The 16,859-nt window shown below is 43.3% G+C and overlaps 1 protein-coding gene across 2 annotated transcripts in view; it reads left to right on the top strand.

Annotated features, from left to right (window-relative positions):
* Positions 1–16,859, top strand: part of CALN1 (calneuron 1) — a 176,569-nt gene that overhangs the window by 98,778 nt on the left and 60,932 nt on the right. For both annotated transcript variants that reach the window (XM_073315433.1, XM_073315434.1), the window contains one exon: positions 2,809–2,921. In XM_073315433.1, coding sequence (XP_073171534.1) covers positions 2,809–2,921 — 113 coding nt within the window. The remainder of the gene's footprint in view (positions 1–2,808; positions 2,922–16,859) is intronic.

The raw sequence follows: 16,859 nt of genomic DNA on the forward strand, positions 1-16,859 counted from the left end.
TGACGCTTGTTCTATTATGTGGCACTCCCTGCTTCTCTTCTTAGTAAATGAAATGACACTGTCTCTAGTAGAAAATGTCATGTGGATAATTCAATATATTGGGGTCAGACGTCCAGAAGCAAATATATGTGTGGTCAGGTACTAGTAGCTATTTAAAATGCAAATTGTTTTCTTGATAATCTGGCTAATATCTTTAACCCAGTTTGTAAGGTAGTGTGTGTTTCCATTCCTGCCTTTCCTTCTAAGCAAGGCACTGCAGTGTACATCATTTTGAATTCACTGTCACCTTGCATTGCATTCCACAACATGGTCCAGTGTGATGTGATTGATACAGTCTGACTTAATGTCACAAGCCTCTGTCTCCCACAGGGAAGCAAAAAAAGCGCCGTCTCTCTGCCTATGAATATTTTAAAAATCTGCTGTCAAAGATGTGGGGTCCCTATGCCCCTCACCCCCACCTCGCCCTTACCAGACTATTCATAAAATGAATGTTGGCATTGACTCTTCTATCATGGGACTGAATCCTATAAGTTGCTGAGTGCTCTGGCCCTGATCCAGCCAAGCATTAAGCACGTGCTTAGCTGTAAGTGTGTGAGGATCATTCCCAATAATATGAATGAAGCTACGCGCAAACTGAAGTTCCTTGCTGATTTGGGGCAAGACTGCCCAGCAGCTGGCAGGATTGAGCCTGTTCTGGATCCCTGCTACGTTCTTCAGAGCAATGCTTGTTGCTTCCCCCTCAGAATGTTCTTCCCATCTCTGCGTGTCTTCCTGAAAATTATTGACTGCACTCTTGAGTGGGTAAAGATCATCATTCTGGAAAGGGAATAATCTCTGCTCAGCTTATTTGACACAGTTTTTTTGCTCGGATAAGAATTTAGTTTATATAGATTTCAACAAATGAGGCGTACGTACAAATGGAGAACAGCAAACAATTATCTTAGTTACACTGAAAAGGGCAAATACCTACAGCCCACAAAACACACACGTACCTGCAAATGGAGGTGTTGCCATTAATCAGTATTTACTCAGAAGTAACCACACACCGCAGTATCTAAGATACCCTGGTTAACGCTGGCTTTTTGCTAATGACCACTGTCCGGAGCTGCTCTAGTCTGATCTTTTAGTAGTGATTAATTCTTTATAATTTAAGAACAACACCCACACAAGCTCCTGTGGGGCCAATCTGTTCCCATTGTGTGCAGGGTGCAAATGGGCGCAGGATTGGGGAGAGAAGCAGGAAGGTCCCAATGATCAGGGTGCTAGCTTGAGACATGGGAGACCTGGGTTCAGCTAATGCCACGTCTACACTAGAACAGCACTAGAAAGCCCTCCTGGTGTAGCCAGTTTATACTGGCAAAAGAGTGCTTTTTGCTCGTAGAGTACCTGTATCAGCTCCCTGGATAACATAAGCTATACGGGCAAAAAGAGTTTCTTGCTGTCATAACTGCACCTATATTAGGGCTTGTCATAAAAATCACACCCATTACATGACACTGCTATATCCACAAATGTTTCTAATGTGGACCTGGTCTCAGTATGTGGCCCTAGGCAAGTCTCTTAATCTTTCTATGCCTCCATTCCCAAACTGTCAAATGACAACAGCTCTTCCCTCACAGAGGTGATGTGAGAATAAATGCGTTAAAAGATTGCGAGGTGCTCTGGTACTGTGGTGATAGGGGGCAGAAAAGCACGAAAAGGCAGATGTGCATTGTACTCACCTTTTTAAAGCCTGGAAAAGCAAAGTATTTGAAAGATTCCTTAACCACTACAGAAGTGCTCTCTTTCTTTCTTGTCATTTTTTATTAATCCTTCTGTAAAGTCCTCCGAGGAGATAATTAATACTTGGATGCATGACAAACAGCGTCAAGTGCCACATCATTTACAAAACAGACAGTATACTGCAGGGTCATGGGATTGCACAGGCTGAGTTCATTAGTGGCACGAGCAGTCTCCTCTTTCTGCTAACAACATTGGATCTGTGTCTATGCTGTCTTCTCTGCATGCAGACTACACAGGACTTTCAGGAGATACACATTGATGAAAGCAGATAAGAATTGCCTTGTGGTTACTTTATTGCCTGGCTGTTCTTTGTATGGTAACCTCCACTGCAGGATGTAATTGGACCTGCCTAAGAGTTTGGGAAGATTTCACTCTCTGCAGGCTGATTTACAAACAGGATGATAATAATAATAAATAAATTAATACCTACCTCTTACACAGAGCTCTTTCCTTTGCAGATCTCAAAGCACTTTACAAGGGAGATCAGTATAATTATCCCCACTTTTTACAGATGGGGAATTTGTGGCACAGGGAGATGATGTGATGGGACCAAAGTCACCTAGCAAACCAGTGGCAGAACTAGGAACAGATCCCAAGTCTCCTGAGTCCAGTCCAGTGCTGCCACGCTGCCTCCCTCCTACAGCTAATGGAGGTTGCTATCTTGCTGAAATGCTTGAGAGCCTCTGGTTTTTAGAAGTGACTTGCTTGTAACCTCAGCAGGGCATGGGGACAGCCTTTTCATCTTTTTTTTGTACAGCACCTACCACAATGGGGCCCTGATCTTGACTGCTCTTTGGCTAGTAATATTATATTAAACCATTAATAAGAATGGAAATGAGAGCTGTTCCCCAAGCACCATAGATGTGATTTTGCTGGTGATCATGGTGTCTAGATGTATGCACTCACTGGTTCATAACTTGTTTTCTTTCCAGGGGGCAGAGCAATCCAGGGTGGTACATGGACTTTTGAACGACCTTTGAGATAGCAATCAACTAAGATTGATTGATAGTTTCTCTCTCATTCTAGGGGATGGCCAGGTTGATTTTGATGAATTTATGACCATTCTTGGACCTAAGCTGGTATCTTCAGAAGGGAGAGATGGTTTTCTTGGAAATACAATAGACAGCATATTCTGGCAGGTAAGTAAGCTTTTTTCTTCTTAAAGCAACATCAGTGAGCAAATATCATTATCTCAAGAAACAATGAAATGGTTTGAAGCATGAAATATTTTGCTGAAATTGAACAATTGTTTAAAGGTTATTCAGTTCTGTTTATGAGCCAGATAAGACCATAGTGTATTGGTGGAGCTGGCGAGCTGAAGTTAATCAAATGTACAGAATGCTGATCATATCGCATTGGTGCTTATGTGTGTTCTATGAGATACAATAGATCAAACAATTTGGGATCCAAGTCTGGGGATAATGAAACCCTCTGTTTATCACAGAACAAGTAGACTGGCAGTGCCATTTGCAAGCTGCTCCCACGCTGACCCATCAATGTGCCTCAACCCTGCCCTATCAGGGTAAGATGATAGCTCACGTTCCATGTGAATTCAGTCCTTGGTGGTGAGACTCCTGTCTAAGGTGTCAACCAGTGCCTGTAAACTTGATAACTGTACTGAGCTGTGCAGGCTTCCAAAAAGGATTGGATTTTTGTATGATGACAAGGTTATGCTGAGTTGTTATAGTAAGGATTACTTCCCTTCCCACCCCCTCCTCCCCCACACACACGCCCACCCCCAAATTTTGGAGGGGATATAAATGTTAGTGCTTCAGGACATAAGCAATCCTCTAACCATTGGGAGTTAGATATAAACTTTCCCTGTGGACATATTATTTCATAACTGCCTCCTGCAGGGTTTCTTGCCCCTTCCCCAGGCCTGCTGTTTGAGACAGGACTATTGGACTAGATGGACCACTGTATCCAGTATTTCTCTGCTACTATGAGATGAGCAGTGATTTCACATAGCAACTGAGTGCTTTTGTGTGGCCTAACAGCTTTTGGTCACTATCAAGCCTAGTCCTTGTGGAAACTGATACCCTAACTCTAAAAGGCTTTGTCTCTTGTTACTAGTTCCTGCAGACATTCGGTCTGCCATATTTGAGTGGTTTAAAACTTGTTTATGATACATGGTGGGATGATAGGAACAAGCTTGAAAATGTTAGCTCTGTATTTCCACCATTCATTCATCAGAGTAAGTACTCAGTGTTGATGAACCAGCAATGAATTATGATATATCTGGGAGGGAAACAGTGTTTGAAGAAACATTAAGAAGTTCCGGGACTTTGCAGAAAATCATTATTGTTCTTCTACAGCCTCCACCGAGCCCCACAGGTGAGTCACTTATCAAAGAGCTTGACTAGTACAAAGGGGAAAAAGCTCTAGCTCTTCTTACCAAACAGTATATGCCTGTGGCTAGCCTTGCCTCATGAGACGAAGCAGGGGAATTCTGGGTTCTATGTCTGGCACTGCTGTGGACTCTATATTTGCCACTGACTTTAATTCTTTTGTGCTGTGGTTTACTTTGCTTATCCAATGAGGAAAATAATAATGCTTCTCTTCCTCACAGGACTCCTGTGAGAATTAATTAAGAGTTTTGTGATTCTCAGGTGACAGATGCTATACAAGCTGTGAGAAATGGTCTGGGGAGTTATCTATGGGCAACAAAGATTTGACTGAATTGCATGTGTGCTTCCTAGCATGTAAAACATTGTATGTATTGTTAAAGCTTGTAATAATAATTCCTAGCTCTTACATAATGCTTTTCATTCATAGATCTGCAAGCACTTTGCAAAAGAGGGTAATGTCTTTATTAGATGGGGAAACTGAGGCACGGGGAGGGGCCATGACTCACCCAGCATAGCAATGGCAGACCCACAAATTGAACCCTGGTCTCCTGAGTTCTAGTTCATTGACCTATCCATGAGGCCACATCTAAGACTGGCGAACACACATTTTCATTTTGCATACAAAAATGTATCCCTCTTCTTTCTGAGCAGGTAACATTTGTCTAAAATGTGCCTCAGCAATTTGACTGCTTGTTCTCAGAAGAGTAAACCAGCAGAAGAATGTAGGAGAGCGCAACTCACATGTGTGGCATGTTTCCTTTGCTTATTTTACCTACTCAGATATCAGAGCCTTGATTTATCAAAATATTTAAGCAGTATTAAGTCCCATCCCAGTACAACAAAGTATTTAAGTACATGCTGAAGTTCAGTGGGCCTTAAGCACATGCTTAAAGTAATGCACATGATGAAGTGCCTTGCTGAACTGGGGTCTAAATGCACTCTCAACATCCCACTAATGCAGACTTTTAACTTTCTCGCAAAAGGGAAAGACGTGGAGATGTGTAGTGATTTTTGCATGTTGACATTTTTGGAAAATCCCCTCAAGTATCTAAAGAAAGTTGAGAGTAGCTGCAGCCTTGCTATGTCCATGCAAAAGCTATAAGTGGGCCAAGGCAGTTGAAGGTGTTAACATAGCCACTAGAAGGTTATCTTGTGTAGGCTGTTAGCTGAAGGCCTGGGGCACCAAACCATAGAATCAGCATGTCAAGAGGCACTTCTGAGAAGTTTTTTATATCAGGTGCGGAGGCAGAAGATACATTTTTGGCTTCCAGAAACTGCTTTGCCACACTATCCATCCAATCTCTCATTCTCCAACTGTCACGATTTTGGCTTGCATGATATTTTTGCCGAAGGCCCAGCTTCCTATATTAATGGCGCTTTCATCCAGATTCTGTTCCCAGCACAGTTTAAATAATACAATGACAGAGTTAAATAATAAACAGCAGCAGAAGGAGAGAGAAATTCGAAGGAACCGGCGAGGGATGAGAGATGCGTGTTCAAATGAAACTGGGAGTGTGTTGGTGTGATACAGGAAGGCTGCTCCAGATGGCATGAGCTGGAGAGGGGAAGGATCTTGCAACAACACTAGCAGGACTGCGGGAAGACAGAGAAAGGATGCCAATGGTAGAAGAGTAGAGAGAGCAAAAATGGGAACAGGGTGTGTAAGAAACGGACCTGAAATAATATCAAACTGGGGCATTCTTCCTGTTGCAAATATTAGGTAAAGCGTAATGGACATTCAGAAAATAGTTAATCTCTGCTGAGGGCTGTACAGTGGCACAGATTGGGAGAATGAAGGGTTTTTCAAACGTATGTTTCCTATTTTCCTTCCCACGTGAGCTTTAAATTGCATTTTATCAGTTCTTGTCAAGGCAGCTCGCTCACTCTCTTTCTACGGTAGCCAAGATCAGTTCCACTCCGGAAAGAAAGGCTTTCCATGTTCTTACATGATTGTTCAAGAGGTTGTAGGGGGGGATGGGGGGCAGGTAACACTGTAAAGAGTATTTCCGTTCAACGTAGTGTTGAACAATTGTATCAATAAAGCTGAGGGAACATTAATATCTATCTCTGTAGCGCTGCCTCTGTAGAATTTCGAGCTGGAGCTTGTACAAATGGAATACAGTTTTGCAGAGAATGTTGTCAATTACATATTTCAGTCCCTAGTTCTCTGTCTCAGCCCCATATGCCCAGATGTGGTTTTTACTGATGCTTTCAGTTTACAAGTGAATATAAAATTTAACCTTGGGTAGATGTCTTAAACTTTCCCGGAACTTGTTTTTCTTACAAACAAAAGTTCTCTGATACCAGAAGCTTTTTATGAGCACTTAGTTTGGGCGATTATGGTGTATGATTTGAAGGACAAAAGGATTTGTAGTGTAGTGTTTTCCATAGTGTGTGTGTGGGGGGGGCATGCCTCTAGTGGGGCTGACGGATGAGCTAGGATGGTGCAAATAGACCATTCCATTGATCACCAGAGTGTCAGCTTTTTTTTTTTTTTTAAGTAAGAATAAGGGTAAAAATTTGAAAAGTGTCTAAGGGAATGTCTATACTACATCTTATGTTGGCATAACCTACGTCACTCAGGGATGGGAGTAAACCACCCCCCCCCCCCCGAGCGACATAAGTCACATCGACAAAAGCGTCGGTGTGGGCAGCACCGTGTTGGCTGGAGAGCTTGTGCCAATCACAGAGGGGGTGTTATTTTGCCGATGGGAGAGCTTTCTTCTAGAGTGTCTTCATCACACGTTCTGCAGTGGCATAGCAAACTTAGCAAAGCACACTGATTTACGTAGCAGGGCATTATGCAGCCATGGGCCATCAGGCCAGCCAAGCATGTTCTGCTAACATGGGAGCTTTTGTGATGCAAGAAGGGAAGGAAGGCTGGTTCCAGCCATGTAAAGGAGAATGGGTTTTCTCTTCTCACCACCAGGTGGTGATGGATGTGCTGAGGACAGGGTGAGACACAACCCCAGTAGATTCGTGACTATTGCTGGGTGAATTTATTTTAGCGAATAGTAAATTTGCCACACAAAAATATGCAGTTTGGGGGCGAACAAAACTCTTTGCGAATTCAGGTTGAGTTTGGCAAATAGTTTTGGCTGAATGAAAAGCAGAGGGGGAAAAATTAAAAAGATAGAAATGAACCATTTTGATATTTTTCAGAGTAGCAGCCGTGTTAGTCTGTATCCGCAAAAAGAAAAGGAGGACTCGTGGCACCTTAGAGACTAACCAATTTATTTGAGCATAAGCTTTCATGAGCTACAGCCCACTTCATCGGATGCATTCAGTGGAAAATACAGCGGGGAGATTTATATACACAGAGAACATGAAACAATGGTTGTTACCGTACAGACTGTAACGAGAGTGATCAGGTAAGGTGAGCTACTACCAGCAGGAGAGTGTGGAGGGAAAAACCTTTTGTAGTGATAATCAAGCTGGGCCATTTCCAGCAGTTAACAAGAACGTAGCTCAGGAAAGCTTATGCTCAAATAAATTTGTTAGTCTCTAAGTTGCCACAAGTCCTCATTTTGATATTGGCATTTTCAAAATGACATTTTTTTAACCTGCACAAATTCCTTTTTTGTTTTGTCAAGAAAAATAAACCCAAAGGAAAACATTTCAGTTTTGGTTCCAAACTAATTTTTTTTCCTGGATTTCTCAGTACCACCATCTATTATTCTCCCAGCTCTATTCATGACTATATCCAGGGACTGAGAAGGCTACAACAGCTTCCAGTATTGGCCTGAGATGGCTGTGGTGATTTTTATTAGGCCAGCAGAGGGCAGGATTCTGTCTTCTGCTGGCCTCTACAGAAAACTCATTACTGAGGGCAAGGACCCCAGTTCCCTTTCTATGTGGTGAGCAATAAGGATGCAGTGAGGAAGGGGATAGAACAGTTGCATTTCCACAGCCTGGCTTCCGTTGCTGACGCTTTAATGAATTTATGTGAGGAGCTGCCTGTTCATAATCTATTGTCAGTTGTCATTACTAATGGAATGACTCTCCCATGGGATAGTTCTATGCTGTGTTAAGCCACTCAATCAATCAGTGGTTTAATAGAATGAAATGAGGAAGGAAATATTTGGAAATCTCATTGACATCAACAAAAGCCCAGTGCAAGCTTGAGGGAGGGAGGGCTGAGACTCTGAAAGATATAAGGTGGTTGGGGAAGGGCGCTGTTTTTTTTCTACGTCTAGTAGATAAATTTAACAAAATTTCTTCCTCTGAAAACCTGAGGAACAGTTAGTTCCTCCTCTAGTCCCTGCAGAGGAATTAGTTTGGAGCCTGCACGTTTTTTAGCATTGTTATTATCCCTGAGGATGTATTTTGTCTCTCTGAAAATAGTATGTAATTTAGCCAGGTAAGAAACCCGGCACTTCTTCACCAGCATTGGAAAAGTGTATTTCTAAATAATGGATTTCCTTCTCCCCAGCTGGGCTGGGCTGGAGAGGGCTTGGGAGTATGTAGATTCCGGTGCATCCTTTATTTTGTTCTACTCTAATGCTGGTCTTCCCATTTTGTCTGGGATCTGGCTTAGCAAATACTTCATTAATTGTCTTTCGTCAGCTCCCCTTACTTTTGCAATCAGCTGATAAACCAAGCAGTTACACCGTTCCAAGCCCTCAGCACAGATGCATTACACTTGTGTAATATGCGGTGAAACCGCAGTAAACCCCATTTTACATCAGTGCAACACATCTACACTGGGAGTTTGCAAACTCGTGTAGCTACATTGATACAAATTTTCCAAGTATGGACTTTAAGTGGTGGTGTTTCCGCCTTTGCAGTATGGCAGCAGCCCCATTCATTCACAGTTTTTACCGAGGACTCCAGCCAACATTTGCTGTGGTTCTAAATAATGGCAGATGCTCGAAACTGTGTAACGCTAAGTTTGTAGGTCAAAGCTCCAGATGATGCACAATGTTTGGTGGTTGGCTCAGCTGTCGGAGTCTTATATGTCTGTTGACTACTGAATCAGAGAATGAGCTGTATGAGGTGCTTGGCTCATAGACTGCTGCATGTGCTGTGGTCCGTGGAGGAAAGCTTAGCAATGCTTCAGAGTAGCAGCCGTGTTAGTCTGTATTCGCAAAAAGAAAAGGAGGACGTGTGGCACCTTAGAGACTAACCAATTTATTTGAGTATAAGCTTTCGTGAGCGAGAGCTCACTTCATTGGAATGCCACATGTCCTCCTTTTCTTTTTTAGTAATGTTTGTAAGTCTAGTGCACATGTTATGGCCACCATATTGGCGCATGCTCCAGGGATTGACCCAGGAACCTCCAGAGCTAGAAGCATGAATTTCTACAGCTTAAACCAAAATTCTCTAGCTGGGACTGTCCCACTCATATCTTTTGGAGATTAAGCACAGAGGCGTACCTATAACGTGCACTCACCAGTGGATTACCCAAACAAGCCAACATTTTCAAAAGTGATCTGCAATTTTGGGTGCCTCCACTTTCAGGCGCCCAGCTTGACATATATTGAAAGGGGGGTGATTTTCATAGGGCAGGTTCTCAGAACTTTCTGAAAATCAGACATTTTTATAGCGTCTTCAGTGGAGCATCCAGAATCTCCAGTCACTTTTGAAAACCTTGGTCTGCTGTTGATTAGCAGACATTACTACAGTCTTCACTGCCTGCTTGGCACGATTGCACTGCATTTCTCGACTCCTTCTCCCATTTACACAGGGTTGGTGATGCCCAGGATTCTTCACCACTCCTTTTGGTCCATGACACATGGACTCATGAGTCTTGGAGTTCCAGTCCTCCTCTCTTCAGACATCTCTGATAGTCTTTCCACCATATCCTCAGTCTTTCTTGCTGCCCTCTTCCTCCCGTGGCTTTCTTTGCGGATCATTCTTCTCCCACTCTTGTCACATGTCCATCTAACCTCAAATGCGCGTTTTCCAGTGTACCTATCACCGAGAGTCCCGAGTTCATTTTGCCCCTGATTTCTTCCATGCACACTATAGCCATCCTCCGCTTGCCTGCCATTCATCTCAGTACGCAACAAGAGACCTCTGTTCATGGCACAGGTATCCTGCATAGAAGTGCTTTGCGCAGTCTGCTGGAATATACATGAATTTGTGCATTTGTTAGGTTCATGAATTATATGCCATCCATGAAGTTGCTGTTTGTCCTGTGACGAGTGTCTCCATTCTTTAACCCTTTCCACCACTACATAACAAATGTGAAGGCCAGGATTTCAAGAATAACTTGGAACACTTGGGATGTCTTGGTTTTTGGGTGGTCATTTTTTTCTACACACACACACACACACACACACACACACATTTTTTTCTTCACACTCACTCACTCACTCACTCACTCACTCACTCACTCACTCACTCACTCTTTTGGTCTGTGTCTGGTGGTGTTTTCCTTGCCTCCTGATATATAAAATAGCAACTTTGCTCTGACTTTCTTAATGAGCCAGTTTGGAGAACACTTCAATCTCTCTGGTCACTCGATTACAGACCTAAAAGTGGCAATTCTTCAACAAAAAACCTTCCAAAACAGACTCCAACGAGAGACTGCTGAATTGAAATTAATTTGCAAACTGGATACAATTAACTTAGGCTTGAATAAAGACTGGGAGTGGATGGGTCATTACACAAAGTAAAACTATTTCCTCATGTTTATCCCCCACTCCACCCCCCCGCAGTTCCTCAGACGTTCTTGTCAACTGCTGGAAATGGCCCACCTTGATTATCACTACAAAAGGTTTTTTTCCCCCCACTCTCCTGCTGGTAATAGCTCACCGTACCTGATCATTCTCGTTACAGTGTGTATGGTAACACCCATTGTTCCATGTTCTCTGTGTATATAAATCTCCCCACTGTATTTTCCACTGAATGCATCCGATGAGGTGAGCTGTGGCTCACGAAAGCTTATGCTCAAATAAATTTGTTAGTCTCTAAGGTGCCACAAGTCCTCCTCTTTTTTTTTTCTTTTTTTTTTAAAATGAATGGAGCTGTGAGTGCCAAAAGTAAATGCACGTGGCTGTAGGTCTCTGTGTTGATGGCGTGTCTGGAATTTGAACTGGCATGGGGCTCCATTGCTCCCTATGAGATCTGCTTTGGATAGGTTCAGTGGTGGAAATTCTTCAATACATATTGCGTGCTCTTTTGAAGTTTCTTTGCTGGGTTTGTTGGGAGAAATGTCTTTTATTTAGATATAGTCCTTATGTTAAGTTTCAAGTACAACAACAAAGGCAATGGAGGAATGCATGCAGGACTCATGCCTTCCATCTTGAGCAAAGCAAGCTGTCATGGGAAAAGAAGGAAGGTCCTCTCATGGACTGGTAACTGGTTAAAAGATAGGAAACAAAGGGTAGGAATAAATGGTCAGTTTTCAGAATGGAGAGAGATAAATAGTGGTGTCCCCCAGGGGTCTGTACTGGGACTAATCCTATTCAACATATTCATAAATGATCGGAAAACGGGGTAAACAGTGAGGTGGCAAAATTTTCAGATGATAACTATCTTGAGTAGTTTTGTAAGTCCCCAGCAGACTGTGAAGAGCTACAAAGGGAACTCTCAAAACTGGGTCACTGGGCAACAAAATGGCAGATGAAATTCAATGTTGATAAATGCAAAAAAGATATATTGGAATTGGAAAAGGTTCAGAAAAGGGCAACAAAAATGAATAGGGGTATGGAACAGCTTCCATATGAGGAGAGATTAATAAGATGGTGACTTTTCAGCTTGGAAAAGAGATAACTAAGGGGGATATGATAGAGGTCTATAAAATCATGACTGGTGTGGGGAAAGTTAATAAGAGTGTTATTTATTCTCATAACACAAGAACTAGGGGTGATCAAATCAAATTAATAGGCAGCAGGTTTAAAACAAACAAAAGGAAGTATTTCTTCACACAACGCACAGTCAATCTGTGGAACTCCTTGCCAGAGGATGTTGTGAAGGCCAAGACTATAACAGGGTTCAAAAAAGAACTAGATAACTAGATAATGGCTATTAGCCAGCATGGGCAGGGATGCTGTCCCTCACCTCTGTTTGCCAGAAGCTGGGAATGAGCAACAGGGGGTGGATCACTTGATGATTGATTACCTGTTCTGTTCATTCCCTCTGGGGTACCTGGCATTGGCCACTGTCGGAAAACAGGATACTGAGCTAGATGGACCTTTGGTCTGACTCTGTATGACTGTTCTTATGTTCTTTGAGGAAGGGTTTTCCATAGTACCGTTCTGGCCAGAAGCTAAGCACAGACTACACACCCAAAACTAATTTAAATCAATAGACTTGCAGATGTCCAGCGCCCTTCTGGTTCAGGCCCAAAGAGCCCTTGTTTTTGATTTAGCTTCTCCAAACAGTTTCAAATAATCTATTTTAGGTACTTATATGGCCCCCATTACCAGAGTATCTAAGCTCCAATAATCTTTAATGAATGTATTCCCCCCCATATCACCCCTATCAGGTAGGCCAATGCTATTACCATCATTCTACAGAGGGGGAATTAAGGCACAGAGACACTAAGGTCTGGTCTACACCTAAAATTTAGGGCAACCTAGCTATGTTACTCAAGGGTGTCAAAAATTCAGCTCCCCTCCCCGCCCCGAGAGATGTAGTTAAGGCAACCTAGTTCCAGTATAGACTTCTTCCAGTATAGACTTCTTCCATCAACCTAGCCACTGTCTCTTGAAGGAGTGGTTTTCTACAGCAATAGAAAACCCGCTTCTGTTGCTGCAGCAAGTCTCTACGCTGCTGCAGTGCTTGTAGTGTGGACATAACGTAAGTGTCTTGCTCCAGGGTGCACTGGGGGTCTTTGTTAAAGCAGGGAGTTGAGCTCAGGTTTCCCAAGTCCCAGGCCAGCACCCTAACCACTGGACCATCTTTCCTCTCTTCAGAGGTATCTAAGAAATGGCTTATTAGGGATTTGGAATGCTGGGAAATTTTGCTAAAGAACAAACCTTCCCTAGACCACCTTCTTTCGGTTGTTGTGGTTGTTATCAGGTTCTTGTAATATGCTTGTGTCTTTCGGTTTGCTTAACAGAACAATAACAATGCAGAAAAAAACAATTTCCTAATGAGGTATGTGAACACTGGAGCCGATGGAGAAATAAAAACCTATTTTCACAAAGAATTGCTGAATGTTGAAGTGATTTTCAGTCTGAAGTGTTCAAAAGAGACCCATTTGTTGTTTTTTCAAAAAATTTTCCCCCAAAAGGTTGAAAACGTCACCAAAATTTTTTGTTTACCAACAACTTGATTTTTCAGTCAAATGAATTTTTTTGCCTGGGAGCCAGGGAAGTGGAGCAGGCTGGGGCCAGGTCACTCCACTTCCTGCAGGAAGTGGCCAGCCCCGCCCTGTCCCCCATGGAAGCCTGGGGCCCCACACAGGCCCCCTGCGGAAGCCTGGGACCAGTTCCCGCCTGTGGAGGCCTGGGACCCCAGGCTGCTCTGCTCTCCTGGCTCCCAGGCCTGGGGAGATGGGGGAACAGCCCCCAGCACTCACTGGCGGCACGGCTGGGAGCCAGGGAAGTGGAGCAGGCTTCAGGGGAGTGGGGTGGGGCGGGGCTGGGGCAGAGCAGGGGCGGGGGCCTGGGGCAGAGCCGGAGCAGGGGCTGGAGCAGCACGCAGCTGTGCAGGGCACCAGGAAATTTGGTGCCCACGCAGCTGTATGCTTTGCGTATGGGTAAGGACAGCCCTGTACAGGCCCATGTCCCACAGAGCTTGGGTCAATGTGCAGTGTAGACATACCCTAAATGTACACCCAAGTGGTCGCATTGTGGTGCCCTGGTGTGAAATCAGGATTTTCAGTTGCAGTCTGCTGGTTAAAGCCTGATCTGAAGACTACTGAATTGAATGGAAAGACTTGCATTGACTTTTCAAGGGAGTGTGGATCAGGCCCTAAATGGTATATTGGTTGTGCAGTGATATCAGCAAAACAGCAATGTTAAACCATGTGCAGATGACCGACTTGAAGCAGTTAGCATCTGCAGATGGCAACAGGGTTTGAAAAAGTAAGCCATGCACCTTTACCAGGCCACCAGTCATGAGCGTAGATGCGTGTTGGACAGCTTTTCCATCGTAACACCTAGAACTGTGCCACCCCAGTGGCACACGCTCACCTGTCTTTGTAAAATGCCTTTATTGTTTCGGTCTAATAGGGCCAGGCTCACCATGCTGGCTGCTGCGAATGAGTGCTTCATAGCTCTTCGCTCTCCCCAGCACCCAGGTCGAGTAACTGCTCTGGGTGCTGGGGATTCCCCACTGGCAGGAAGGGGAGGAATCCTGACCCTCCACAGCTGATGGATAACTCTGTGGCCCTAGCATTCCCAATCATGAGATCACTGTTTGATCTCAGTTGCATCCCTTGCTTCCTCCTGGGCACCGCCCCTCGCCCTGGGCTAGGATGTTCAAAAAAGCCTCATGGAGTTATGCACCCAGCTTCCACTGGAAGTCAATAGGATTTGGGTGTTTACCTCCCTTTGAAAACCCCAATCTTTTTCCTTAAAGAGTCCCATCAAACTTTGTTATGCCACCCCTTTCAAGTCATGACTTTCTCTTGTGCTAGCTCTCCAGCTCTGTCCTAAGTGGCCTTGACAAATCACATCCTCTGATCTCGTTCAATGCCTTTCTCAGCCTCTCCACCAGTCCCTTACCAGTCTCTTCCAGGATAAGCCATAGTACAGCTTAGTTCTTCCATCACACACCTCCCTAGCGGTGAACACCATCTTTTGTTTGGATGACAGTCCATACATCACTGGCCCTGAATTTTAGCCCATCGTTTCTGGTCCAGCTGGCACTTGAAAAAGAAAAACAAAACATAAGCCCTGGTTTTCAAGTGTTTTTGAGATGAATTTTACAAATAGGCACTGTAGAGGTTTGAAATTGATTGTCTGGCAGGAGTAGAATAGGTTACTGTCTAGTGTGTTGGGGCAAAAATTGTGCCCACTTAGCTGTGAACTTTGCCTCACCCACTGCAAACTTTTCACTGGCAAAGAAGGACGGGCTTAGTCCTCTTTCCTTCCCCCCCCCCCCCAAAAAAAAAGTGTTGCTTTGTTAAATAAAAATTTCTAGCAGAGACATGATTTACCATTTCCGAGTGGGTGGAAAGATGCTGAACGTGAAGAGAAAGCTGATGAAATGCCAGAGGTCTCTCTCTTTTAATGAATCCACTGTTATCCAGACAAAGTACCTCTCTGCCTCTCTCTCTCCCCCCCTTCATTTTACTGTTTGTGAAGTTAGAAATATATTTCTGTGCCAGCAAGAGAAGAAATACGTTATGCCTTGTAATGCACAGGATTCTCTAGAACTGATTGTCTTAATGCATTTTCTAGTGGCCGGGAAAGATTTACTACTGTATATAATTGAATTCTACATGGTATTATACTGTCGTCATTTTTTAAAAAGAAGTATATATAAGTCACAAGTAGGACTGAAGAAATATGTTGGAACAGATTCTAGCACCACTTACTATGGCATAAATCCGGAATAACACCATTGAAGTCCATGGAAACACTAGAAATATATAAGGATATATCTGTCAATTAGATATTCTCCTTAACCTCTGAGGATAGGACAAGAACCAGTGGGCTTAACTTGCAGCAAGGGCGGTTTAGGTTGGACATTAGGAAAAACTTCCTAACTGTCAGAGTGGTTAAGCACTGGAATAAATTGTCCTGGGAGGTTGTGGAATCTCCATCATTGGAGATTTTTAAGAGTAGGTTAGACAACAACTGTCATGGATGGTCTAGATAATACTTAGTCCTGCCATGAGTGTAGGGAACTGGAGTAGATGACCTCTTGAGGTCCCTTCCAGTCCAATGATTCTATGATATTAAATGATCAAAACCTTTCCTGGTCTCCCTCTTTATGTACTGATATTTACGGTACTTTCTATGTGTAATTTCCCCTGTTGTGAAATGAGCAAGATATCTGTCCAGTGTTTCCATGGAGGTCTTACATAGATCAAGAGTTCTGTCATGAGGCATGTTCATTTTTCAAGGTTTTGTACACTGAGGGCAAAGAAAGGCAGACTTCAGAAGATTCTCTACCAAATTATACAGGTTGATAAGCTCTGATATCAAGAACAAAGTCTAGATATTGTTATGCAGAATATGGAGATGCCTTCACCTCAGCTAAGAAGAGACAAAAAAGAAATCTTACAAAGATTATTTTGATTTCTGTTCTCTTTTGGTCATTGCTGTGTGTGTTGTTTTAGATACCTTTCCCTTGGGGACTGGATAGCTCAGGGAATTGCAAATAAGATACAGAGGGTGTTAATCCATTTGCTTTCTCCAGAGTTATCAGTCCTGCAACTTTCACCAGCCCTAAAATTCACTCAATTTACTTTTCTTTTCATCGATCTCTCTCTTTCCAAAGTTTAAGTGGATACATTTTAGAGACGCATCACTCGGGGTGGAAAAGAAATGACACAATACTTCTTAGATAGTGCCAATCTTCAATGAAGCATGTGTTGTATACCTACATAGGTATTGTGGGACTCAGTGTAGATAGAACCCAGGAATCTTAGGTCTCAAAACACTAGAGTTAGAGTCAAAACACTAGGACAAAAGCTTTGGTATTATTAATGTTACATATTCTTTGTGAGCTAACCAGTAGGGGGTGACATAATACCACGTGCTTAGACAGTGTGTTACAATGTGTCCCCTTCCCCCAGGATTAGAAATTCTTCTTTCTATTTACTGGTTCAAGCCAAACATCCTCATGTTTTCTCATAACTCCACCTCTTTATTACTGCCTCCA

Source organism: Lepidochelys kempii, chromosome 17, assembly GCF_965140265.1.
Source record: "Lepidochelys kempii isolate rLepKem1 chromosome 17, rLepKem1.hap2, whole genome shotgun sequence".
NCBI classification, from domain to species: Eukaryota; Metazoa; Chordata; order Testudines; family Cheloniidae; genus Lepidochelys; species Lepidochelys kempii.